The sequence below is a fragment of the Carassius auratus genome, chromosome 43, assembly GCF_003368295.1.
Source record: "Carassius auratus strain Wakin chromosome 43, ASM336829v1, whole genome shotgun sequence".
NCBI lineage: Eukaryota > Metazoa > Chordata > Actinopteri > Cypriniformes > Cyprinidae > Carassius > Carassius auratus.
The window spans coordinates 5,354,470-5,366,998 of record NC_039285.1 but is presented as its reverse complement, the minus strand read 5'-3'; the positions used below and the strand labels follow the sequence as shown (position 1 = coordinate 5,366,998).

The following is a 12,529-nucleotide window of genomic DNA, read 5'->3' as shown; positions in this document are numbered from 1 at the left end:
AAGTTGTATTATTCTTCATCTAATCACCTCAACAAAACTGTATGTGGTCATTGGTTTATTGCACTCTGCAACAAAGTGCCACGAAAGACGGATTGAAAATGTCAAGTCGGCGTTGTGCCTTTCCTCTGTGCCTTTATCTTTAACGATGAAGGCCTGTGCCGCTAACTACCCCAGTTATAATCACATCAGTAAGAGCTTTGTGAAGACTGGGTTTACCAAATATATCAGTAATACAAAGATTCAATTTCAACACAGTTGCCACAGCAGCAACTCGAGGAGAATTTATGAGTTCTGAATTGTTTTCTTGCCTCTCAAGACAGTGAATGACCGCTGCTTGGCTGAAATGCTAAATCTGTGAAACGTGTCTAAATGCTGATAAGAGACTCAAACAGAACATAGATCAGCGATTTAGAGCGACTCCTTGGCAGACCTAAATATTATGATCTCTGTTCCCTTGGCAAATGTCTACGGTGATTGTTGGATAAACACTCTCTAAACGGGACAGAGCGGATGAAATGCAATTCCTTAAACAAAAACAGAAGAAAATGTCACATTTAAGAATGAAAAGCTGTGTGGTTTATGGGCTTAATTATTTTCCAGTATTCAGACGTATTGTTTGACGTGAAAGGATTGGCAGAAAATTCTGTGATGTTTACATGGACATGATGGCACTATGCATATTCTGTTGAAGGTGTCAGAAAAGCTTGAAGTCGCAACAAATAAACCTCAAGTAAAGTGTTTGCAAGCATAAAAGGGAAAGCAACAGTGTCTGTAATAAATCATGAATCAACATTGCATAGCATAGCGTCACGTTTGCTGTTCGCTGACTAAGTTCACAAAACTAGGGTCAATTTCTAAACAGCCAAGCCAAGTTATATAGTTATAACTGTTTCACCTTATCTGATAAGAAATGCAATCATTATTAGTGTCAGCACTGCCAAACTTTTGTACATTTATTTTTAACTGTTGTCAAAACAGCAGCGGCTTATACTTATCACATCATCAGATTGATCTGTGCAAAACAGCGGAGCCAAAGCACAACTCAAGTAATGACCACACAATGTTCATCAACAAGTAACTTGTAGTTTTATGCTCCATCCACTAGGATACACATTGTGTATCAACCAAGAAAAAAAAAAGGCCAATTGATGATGCATTTTCCATTCATTTATCCTTTGTTGGATATTGGCGGTATATTTCTGCAAATGCAGGTACTGGAACAGGCCCTTAGTTTGTGTCTTAAAGTAAGGGGTTAAAAAGTACTTAAATCATTCACCCAGTTCACTCAAAATTCATTCAGGTACAAAACATATAGGCCTGACTGTCTTTGAGTGAGCAAGTTTTTCAGTCGTTCATTCAACCATTCAGAATCAGTGGTTCATTCAGAAAGGAAAAAAAGTATTTTCTTGCCGTTTGCAGTGAGTTACACTAGTCCATTCTGCTGCGGATTTGTCATAAACTATTCTCATTGGTGGAGCAGAAACTGACAAAGTAACTGGCCATATATTGTGTCTGTTATTACAACTCAGTGAAGCGTATCTGTGTGTGACCTTTTTAATAATTCATGTGGAAGGGTTAGCTGTTAGACAACGTTGGGCAAAAGCTGAAATTATGATCCTCTCTCCATACACACTGCTGTCCTGACAGTTCTTCTGTTTGATCTACAGATCGCAGGCATCGTTCTGTCTCAGATCCTCATTTCTGAGATCCAGAAAGAGATGGGATCTGTCATGTAGAGGCAGCAGACAATCCTTTGCAGTGCCGCCAAACTCTCTCACATTCTGGAGTGATGCTTTCATTCTGCACCGACTGCTCTCTCACTTCCAACACAATTTCCTTTCAGTTTCATTTCACTCTGCCTTGGAGCCAGTTCTTATTTATTTGCTATTTTGGTTTACATTTTTTCTGTTATTTGATAAAAAATAAAAATAAGTTTGTAAAGGATTGCTATTTTTTTCATTACAAATTCAAAAGTCTGGAGTCATATTTTTAAGTTTATTTTTAGTGCACACACCACTGAATGATCATGGTCATTTGTTCCATGTCTGCTGTTTGGACTTGAAATCATGCAAAATGAAAATCTTTTCAAAGATTTCCTTGCAATGTATAGACTAACAGTTTGACATTGTTGGAGGAGTGAACCCATTAAACACAATACTTTAATCAGTGCTGCTCTTGGGCTGTACTCAGGCTCTCTGATCTGATGTCTATAGTCAAATGTGCTAGCAAAGTGGCCTGTAATTAAACTGACAGAGAACAGGCAGTTAACCATGTAGGGAAAGGGGTCTGAATTTAAACATGTAAGGAGTGGGCTCTCTGGATCAGCCGGTCTGTGAGCGGGGAGTTTGGCCGCACTGTATCTCTCTCGATCAGCATGGATCTAGGGACAAAAACACACAACACCTGCTTCCTCAGAAAGTGTCCAAGAAAGTTCCTGCAGGAGAACATTTCTGTCTGAATGAGGCATTTTAAAAATATTCACGTGCACTTCATTTTATGCACGACCTGTGAAGAACAGGTGGGAGTTTGCAGTTTGGAAGAGTTTCGATTTTTGAGCACTGAATACTGATGAAATGCATCATGTAAATTTCTGTTTGTATCTGAATTACACAGAAATACCTGGCATCTGCGGACAGTTTGGTTATAATTAGCACATCAACTAACATGACAATTTATCTTTAATGGAAACCCTGTGGGCTAGTATGGGAGTTTTTACTAATTTCTACATGAAAATAAATGTTGTGTGCCTTTGTTCACAACCAGTTCAAAGGATGCAGCGCATTTTCACAGATTTTTCTTTTTTGAAAGGCCACGGCCTTTTGATCTATTATTTTGATCTTCAGTTATCTAAAGTATATATTTTTTTGCACTATTAGCTTGGAAAGACATCTGTGTTAATAACACAGATTCATTGATAGCGACTAGGAGGGTAAAAAAGGAATCAGTTCCCTTAAAACTCCCAAGTTAAAAAACCCAGGTTTAAAGAAACAAACATTCTCATTACATAAAACTCAAACTCTATCAAATGCAATTTCAAATTCGATTTTTTCCACCCACAACAAACAAAAAATGCGTGAAGTATAATTTTTTTTTACAAATTAGTATACATTTTTTATTTAATTTCTATTTCACTGTGAAAACTAAAACATATTTTTTTTATTGCTGCTAAAGCTGTTTGACAAATACATTCATATATTTAACCAGACAAATAATATTAACCGAACTGAATGATTTGTTTATTTTTTTTATTTATTTATGGCTTCTTCGTGGAACATTATGAACACACCTATTATGTCAAATAAAATTATTATTACTTTTATTATTATTATCTTTGATCTCACTTCTATTTTCAAAATGTTTGAAGTATCTTCTAGATTCTGCCAGAGGTATGTAAACTTAACATTCTTTCTGCATAAGGACAATGTTATGTGTCTCAAACTTAAACTGTGAGCTTAACAACTCCTTTAAAGTGCAGCATTAAAGCACAAAAGACAACAAATTAGTTATTTGAAAACCATTTTCCACTTTCATGTTTACCTGGCAAACCGTTGGTGTTCTTTGTCTCCTGACTTCATGGCAGCATGAATAAGAAGCTGACTGAAAACATCTCTCTGCAGAAGAACAAATGAAGAGGTTGTTTAGAATGGAATCACTGCTTATCTTATATGTATTGTGCAGTAGTGAAGCGGTGGAAGACCTGAGCGTCACTGCCCCCTATCTCTACAAAGCGGTGTTTGATGGGTTTGAGCAGCTCCACGGCCTGACTGTAGTTTCCCTGCTCATAGTCCAGCAGAGCCTGACACATGGGCAGCCCCACACGCTCGGCTATCTGGAGCTGATGGTTCTCTGCCGGTTCTCTGGAGGAGGGAACGTGTTAAAATGGACATTTCACAGAATGGGTATTTGTGCACAGATTTCGCAGTGACTTCCAAAAACGTGACATGCAGGACACAGAAATACTGTAATATATATATATATATTTTCAAGACACTGCAAAAGATTGGAGTTTAGTTTGTTGATTTTCTTCAGGTTTATTAATTTATCCAAACTTTACTCCAATGGTGAGTAGAAATAAAATACAGTGTCAACCCAAAGGTCTAATTTTATTTTTATTTTTTTGAGTGTGTGTGTGTGTGTGTCAGATTGTTACCAAAAGCCTAAATATTAAGAGGGGGTAATGAAAAACCTTGTGCTATTTGTGAAAACACTGCCTTATTTGAACCGATGCTTTACTGAAAATACAGCTCCCAGAGGATTCCTCTCCATCATCTTATAAACCAAAGCATGCCGACAAGGAATGTATTTTTGTGCTTGGTTATACTCTCGATACACTCGGTGCTCATTCTGTTCAACTTTTACTGGACGTTTGTTTTGGCTGATGTGACAAATTGGAATAAATATGCATGCAGCGCATCAGCCTAGAAAACCCTAGTCTTCCCCGGAGCAGGGACATTTCTAAGAAATCAAGACACGTTACATTCATCCACAACTCATCCTCCACAAACTCCCACCCGTGAGCAGAACCTGGCTGTAATGTAATCTCTTGAGTGGGTTATGTAATGTTTGCGGCTCACTTAGCTAGTTCCTGGAGACTCTCCAGCAGGCGCTGAGTGGTGGTGGTCTCCTTGCTGCCCAGGGAAACCATGAGGAAGTGAAGGTCATTGAAAAGTAACGTGTGGTCCTCTGTATGTGGCTGGGTCACCTGCAGCAGCTCTCGGTAGCGGTCCTTCACGCTCACACCTGCAATGAAAAACATTTTATACACATAGCCGCACAACTTTTGATGCATTTCAGCACATTATTCCTGTTATCAACCAACCACATTCAGTCTCTGAACCTTGCCGACCAGCAGCAAAACCAGCCAGACAGCGAGGGACGCTTCACTGGCTGCTAAATGCATTCATAGAACACAAACTAAAAAAAAGCTGCATGGTTTGCAGGGTATTATAATTCGCATGCTTTAAAAGTCTTCAGATGCTACTTCATTAATAACAAGATAAATAATTGCACTATTTGATCTAAATTAGCATTATGACTACATACTGATTAGTATTTCTAGTTAATGTTTCTGTAAAGTTGTTTTAAAATATGTTTTGTGAAAAGCTTTATAAAACCTGACTATACGCTTTTACCAAAGACCTTAAATGCATCCTTGAAAACAGATCATGATGTCAGTACTGTGCCCAAAAATAGGCTTAATAAAATGGAGCAAGAGCAGTTTTATGTTACGTAAGCCATTTTTCAAATCAGATCACCCTAAGATCAAGGGCGGAAAGGTGGAACTTCCCTTTATCTTCTCTGTGGAACGTCACAAATCCTCATGTTCCAAAGGATAAAATATCTTCTAGATGACCTGAACTTCACAGATTGCACAATACATGTATCTTCGTTCAAGAAACATGAAGAGAAACATGTTTTCTCAAGCCTTAACAAGGAACTTGATAGCAAAAATGTTCTTAATCAGCACTTTTGCATCGTCTAAGCTTGAGATAGTTTTAAATAGTTTTTCATTTTTCAGAGAATGTATCACTTTTTTCTTATAAGGCAAAATTGTTTTAATGTTTTTTTTAAGCATAAATCAGGATTTTTTACATATAAATTGCATAAAGATTAGTGTATCTTTTATATTATCATTATTATACAAAATCAAACGAATTCCGGTGTCTTTTCTGTTTAAATTTAGCCCAGTCCTGTTATTTATAATACAAGCCATGCCCACATTTTCTTTACCAAAAATAAACTGCTTCAGAAACATGCCTAACAATATTCATATATTTATATATTATTATTAAGATTTGTTATATTCTCGCACAGACTTTAGACAACCTGCACTGATTAAACGCTCAAATGCTAATGTGTTCAGCATGCCCTGGCTATTGATGGATTCCGAACAGAAACGGACTCAACAGAAAGATTTGTCTGCTCCTGCTCAGAGACCGTGAAGTGGATTGTTTTCCAACTCTATTTTGAGTTGGGATGATATCTCACCCTCCAGCTCTAGTCTGTAGAGCAGTGAACAAGAGTCTACGATGTCCAGCATGGCTCCAGACTTCACACAGCGCTGAGAAACCTGGAGAAAGGTTTAAATGTCACATTACCACTATACACATTACACATCTTCTTTAACATTATCACATAATCTTATGAGTCTGACAGGTCGTGAAATCAATTCATACACCGCAGGATGTATATGGACACTCCTTTATGGACACTCCGTTAACAGGTGCAAAAAGATTTTGAAAGATAAAGAATTATCAGTTATTAAATGAAAAACATCTAATTACCATTTACTGATGGTCTGTTTACATTGTGTCCCTACAGTAAATGAGTGAATGATTCCTATAAATTCAAGAGTCTAGTTTAAATGTTTTGCACTGACACCCATATACTCTTGTCTAAATCAGTTCAACTTTTACCAGCCTGAATCTGTCACAATCCGTACTGAACACATGGCATGATTTACACTTCTCATCTGGTATGGCTAATTACATTCACTGTCTGCCTGCAACATTTATCTTACTCTTGAAACAGAAAGTGTTGTAGTGGTACCGTCAGTATTATTAGATGGCACTATCTTTGATATACACTGAATGTTGTAACAGATTCAAGTACCTTGGTACTGACATGGTACTCCAATGCATTTTAAAGAATAGCATGCTATTACCATGATACACAGAAGAAAGAAACAAACAAAAAAAATGGTATTAAATTGGAAACCACTGTAGTATTATGCCACTTCTTTGTTAGTAAGTAAAATGTTAGTAGCATGTGGACAGTAGTAATGCACTGACCTGCTCATCAAAAATCTTCAAAGCGTCTTCATAATTCCCCTGTGGAAGAAAGAGAATAAATCGCATATATGTAAAAAGAAACAATTACTGTAATGTGTTCTTCCTGGCACTTCTGCCGGAAGAGCGCGCGCTCCTGTATAGCAGAGCACTGAGAGGCTGAGCACAGCCTGATCAGAGCGAGAGCGTCGCGAAATGTCACAAAAGAAGTGTATTTTTGGTTGCCAGGGCAAGACAACCCTGCACAGATTACCAAAAAAACAGCATTAAGGGACCAGTGGATGGAGTTTATCTTTACAGAGCATCAACGGAGTTGTGCAAGTGTTTGTGTTTGTTCCCTGCATTTCTATAATGCTTGTTTTACAAACAAGGCCCAGTTTGACGACGGATTTGCGAATCGTTTATTTCTTAAGGATGATGCAATCCCAACGAAAAAGGGTCACGATCGTGTGTTGGAACCGCAGGCGGTGAGTAAAACTGCTTCAAATATCTCTGCCTCCTTGTTAGTGCGTCCCCTCCCATGCCGGAGACCGGGGTTCGAGCCCCGCTCGGAGCGAGTCGTTGCTGCTGCTGCTCTCGTTCAGTTTCAGCCTTCACAGCTGTCACAGCTTCCAAACGCTCTCAACGCAAAAGTCTACTGGCGCTTGTGATTCTTTAGCTCCGCCCACACGCCACGCCTCCAGGCGCTCGTGTTTTTCCAGGAAAAATCTGGAACAGACTATCTTTCTCTTATGAATATAATAAAACTAAAGACTTTTTGGAGTTACGAAGGATGCAGTACTACTCTATAGGTACTCAAGATTAACATGATATTGAGTGAAAACGAGCATTTCACCCCCCCTTTAAAATGCCTGAGGTTTATGAAGTGAATGAACAAACAAATGGATAAAAAAAAATTTTTTGTAGTGGTTATAATTTTGTTGCCTTTTCAATTTTACCTTTTCAATGTGATATAGAGCCCAGTGCCAGTAATTATGGCATGCCAACATGTCACACACCTTTAAAGGAGAAATAAGAAATAAGAAATTGACACGATACACTATTTGCTACACAGTTTGCTTCTACAAGGTCTTCTACATGTTAATCTTTCTATGTTCTCTGCAGTATTTCTGAGACTGACCATCCAGTCTTTCTCTGTAGAGGCCATGAATTTCAGTCCCTTGTCCATCTCTGCCTTCATCTCATGGACATGAGCCACAGCGTGGACACTCCAACCATCCTCAGGGGTCAGAGCCAGGGCCTGCAGGCATAATGCATTACAATAACGGTGCATTCAGTTAATAAGGAATTATAAAGTTATTTGGTAACACTTTAGAATAAGGTTCCATAAGTTAATGTTAGTTAACTACTTTCGTTAACATGAACTAAGCAAGAACAATCCTTCTACAGCATTTATAAGTCTTAGTTCATGTTAATTTCAACATTTACTATTGCATTATTTAAATCAAAAGTTGTGCTTGTTAACATTAGTTAATGCACTGTGAATTACCATGAACTAACAATGAATAACTGTATTTTCATTAACCAACATTAACGAAGATGAATAAATACAGTAATAAATGTATTATTCATTGTTTGTTCATGTTAATTAATACATTAACTAACATTAACTAATGGAACCTTATTCTAAAGTGTTACCAGTTATTTTATATAGCAGATAATACTTTAATACCTACTTTAAATGTAATTGTATTCACTTATTTGCTGGTTTAACATTAACAAGTAAAATAAATAAAAAAATATATAAGAGATTTTTTCTGTGTGGGGAACTATAAAATATTCATTGTCCAGTAGACAGGACTTAATTGGAGTTGAGAAAATGGTTATTATAATTCTGTTTGTTTTCACTTTTGCAAGACAAGCACAGCAAATTTACTGTGTCTACTGTATAAAAAATGTTTATCAGATAAAATATTAATACAGTTATAATCAATATTGCATGCTTAATAGCCGAATTAGTCATTTATTTACATTATAGTGTCATAACATTAAAAAGTAGTGAGCAATACTAATAAACAAAAGTTAAACAAAACTACCTCTTTTGCCATTTTTTCAGCTTCATCATACAAACGAGTCTCAAGAAGCCCAAAGGAATACATCCCTTTAAGATAACTGGAGAAAAACATCCAATAAAAACAACATTTTATATAGAAAATTTATATTTTCAATTTTACACTTACAGGAAATTTTAAAATAGTTTTAGTCACATAGACCAATCTTGACTTTTGAAAGGTATAAAGAAATTAGCCTAGTAAAATTTAAAATAAACAAAATAATTATTAATAATTATCAAAGTATTAAAATTCATCACATGGTAAAAAACACATCTAAAGCCAGCATTTAGATTGGTTGAGCACTGGCCAGGCACCTACCTGTAAAACGGCATATGTGGTTTCCAGTGCGGCAGAACCCTGGCCACAGAGTCTCTCATCTGAGTCTGTTCACCCAGGTAGAAGAACCCGTCATGGGCAAACTTGAGTGCCAGCATGTCTGTGGGGTGATCCACCAGAATCCCCTCCCAAACCTCACAGGCCTTGTGCAGGGCTCTGAAACACACCATTCAATCTACTGTACTACATTCATAACAATTCATTTAACATTTACACAACGATGTTTTCTATATACTACTATAGTATATAATCATATTTTAATTAGCTTTTATTCTATACTTCTATTTACCATTGTAATTTTAGTAATTCAGTATTTTTTTTTTTTTTTAGGTTTCTCATTTAATATTTATATTTTATTTCACATTTATTACAGCTAATGAATATGATTTTAATAGCTTTATTTTATAACACTGCACTACAGTCAAAAGTATCACAAATCCCTTTCAAACCTGACATTATTTTTTTACCGGCTATAATGTATAAAATATGTTAGTCACCTACAAACCCTCTTTTAACCTGTTAAATGTCACCCCGTCCCGTATACGGGACGCTTACGTTGACGATACTATATTACAATCAAATTTAATCTAATCTTGACAAACTATATATCGTTGGCAAGGTCTAAGACTCCCAAATATATATTATACCAATATTTTTTGTTAGAAATTATGTAGGAAAAGTAATAGATGAATTTATGACAAGAGTGCACCCTCAGAAATCTACATTACAAAAGGAGCTTTGACCTTTGTTTAAAAAAAAAGACTTCCTCGTTGCCTTTTTCTCTATCACATTTTAGAAATCATCAGAAGTTATATATCACTTGAAAACATAAAATCTCAAAATTCATCCTTCAAAACCCATTTTAAAATCAGACATTGCATTACCATGTAAATGGCACATCAAAATCAAGTTACAAAATGTTTTCAGACATGAAATATAAAAATTTAGGTGTGTATCATGCACATTCAAGTCTATCTTCAAAAACATGAGTGACAGTTATCAGGTTAAAAGTGTTTTTTTTTTTTTTACTTTTGGTTTTAGTAAAGCAAATTAATTAGTGCTGAGAACTGCAATTATGGGAAAACTTCTGTAAGAAAGGCTTCTTTATTCAAAGACTTTAATCAGACCTAAACTTTCACTTGACAGTCACACTTTTTATTGCCCAAGGATACAGTGAAGATGAATCTCAAAAGAACCAATTTATAACTGCTTGTGGGCCAAAGGCAGCTTGGCTTAAAAATAGTCAGAAAAAACTCAATTTATTACATTGGCTGCAAAATCTCCATGCCATCCACCTCCTGTGTAGGAGGATGTGAAATGTTTGTTATGTCACCAGTGGAGTGCTCTTGTACACTTGGTCTGCTTTGTGTAAACTCACCCTTTAGAGAAGAGCTCCACGGCTTTCACATGGCTCCTCTCTCTGGACGTGAGCTCCTGAGAGTTCGCCAACTCCAGGGTCCTCCTCACTGCGCTGGCCAATCTCTCATCTCGCAGGACTGAACTTCCTGTTCCCACCAGCTCCAGCCCAGTAGAGATCACATGACCCATCACTGCAGCACATATAAGAGACTAATGAGGACTTAGGAAAGCCGTGAATGGCTTGTATCACCGTGAAGGAGCTTATCTTGCAATAATAACCAGATGAATGTACATTATCACTTATTAAAAGGCTACTTACCGAATAAATAAATAAATAAATAAATAAATGGACATTATTGATTTCTGAGATAAAATTACTTAAAATATTATATGGGAAATCACTGTGGAGTAATATACAAAAACATTTTTACAGGACACTACTATTTAAATCCAGAGGCCATTTACAACATTGTTTACAGTGACTTTTAACAGAGTGCACTGTTAAGTGTTGCAATCACATACCAAAGTCCGGGTCTGCAGCTTTGACGGATGTAATACAGCCTTCTATTCCTCCCAGTGTCTCATTGTTACGCCAGGTCACATACTGATCTCCAGAGACAGTAATTTTCAGGTTATTATATATGCATCAGCAAAAGCACTCAGTTATCACAGTATCAGTATGTATATGTACCTGAGAGAGTATAGCATCGTATAGTTTACAGGCCTCATTACTGCTGGTGGACAACGGCAGACCTTCAGATTTCCATGCCTGACAACACATGCACAACACAGATGAAATTCTGTATGAAGGGTAATTGAAAATGTTGGCCATGTAAGATTGCTTGAATTAGTTTTGTGCCCCCAAAGCAATATTTAATACAATAGCTGTTGCAATATACAGTGTAGAACAACATGCAAAACCCATTAACTTTACTTCTTCTACCAAGGAGGAATTGATCTATTGTGATAAAGAAACTGCTGACAACCCGAAACCCTTACAGTGTTTCTTTTCTTTTTTTGCATTTATTCTTTGCATTGTTTACAACGCTGCGTTAGTAGGTGGTATTTTATACAAAGTTGTTGTCCTGTCTGTAAAGTGCACTGCAGACATGGTGAAATAACATTTCGTTCCAAATTTCGGGTATTTAATAAATCAAAACTAGCAAACGCTTACGAGATATTTGGAACGAATTCTGATTTGCAGCTTGCTACTTTTATCTCGATAAACCCACACCCAGATTGCTTGCGAAACTATTAAACTTGTATTGCCAATTACACATTGTAAACAAATTCCTAACTTACCTTGCAGTCTCTGAAACTCGAGACGTTCATTCTCAAAGCCAGAGGTGTCCTTCAGCGATGAGTCTCGTGACGCGAGTCGTTAGCTTCAGCCTTCGAAGCTGGACTCGGATCACCCTGATGAATCATTTGGATCGGTTCACAAAAATGGAGTTGGTGCGAGCGGATCTCGAGTAAATGTGCTCTCTTTCGAACACGTCCGGCGTCATCCAAGATAGATAATGAAAAAAGGTTCTGAAATAGTCGAAATGGGACACATAAAATTACAACAAACACAATTTAACAATAAAACTTAGTCGAAGATGTGGTACTGCACCATTTTAGCGCATAATATTCCAAAATATCAAGAAAGGTGATAAAATAATTCAGCGAATCATTTTACTAGAACCGTTCTTTGAACTGTGTAAAGTTGAAATGAACTGCTCAAGGGAACCGATTCGAGAAATGAGTCAAACTTCCCCCCGCCATTATGAATGCACAGGGTTGTTAAAACTGGAAATCGAAAGTTGGTTTTTGTGCTGCATAAGAATTTTTTAACGTTCCCTACTTCCAAAGGTCAAGATTTTTTACAGCAGTTTCCCTCTTATATGCATTTTATCGTTGTGAATTTTTAAGTCTGAAAAGATTTGCTTGATTTTGTAAAGATTTGAATAGCGAATTTCCCTTTCCTCAAGCAAACACCAGTAACGTTAC

The 12,529-nt window shown here is 36.8% G+C and overlaps 1 protein-coding gene across 1 annotated transcript; it reads right to left on the bottom strand.

Moving 5' to 3' along the window:
• Positions 1 to 1,843: 1,843 nt before the first annotated feature.
• Positions 1,844 to 11,985, bottom strand: LOC113061532 (tetratricopeptide repeat protein 38-like). Its single transcript, XM_026230700.1, has 14 exons — positions 11,840 to 11,985; positions 11,229 to 11,306; positions 11,060 to 11,141; positions 10,557 to 10,728; positions 9,161 to 9,334; positions 8,825 to 8,900; positions 7,909 to 8,028; positions 7,727 to 7,786; positions 6,792 to 6,830; positions 5,989 to 6,070; positions 4,575 to 4,740; positions 3,698 to 3,857; positions 3,538 to 3,611; positions 1,844 to 2,380 (listed from the first exon to the last, which is right to left on the bottom strand). The coding sequence occupies exons 1-14, from the start codon at positions 11,867 to 11,869 to the stop codon at positions 2,293 to 2,295; spliced, it is 1,401 nt and encodes a 466-aa protein (XP_026086485.1). The 5' UTR covers positions 11,870 to 11,985; the 3' UTR covers positions 1,844 to 2,292.
• Between the last annotated feature and the right edge of the window lie 544 nt (positions 11,986 to 12,529).

What these genes read in the sequence shown, in the direction of transcription:
- LOC113061532 (XM_026230700.1), bottom strand. Translation starts at nt 11,869, where the DNA reads ATGAACGTCTCGAGTTTCAGAGACTGCAAG. An exon ending in AGCTGCAGACCCGGACTTTG is followed by an intron (nt 10,729 to 11,059) that starts GTATGTGATTGC and finishes TATGTGCTGCAG; the next exon opens with TGATGGGTCATGTGATCTCT. An exon ending in CTACAGACTAGAGCTGGAGG is followed by an intron (nt 4,741 to 5,988) that starts GTGAGATATCAT and finishes TTTTCATTGCAG; the next exon opens with GTGTGAGCGTGAAGGACCGC.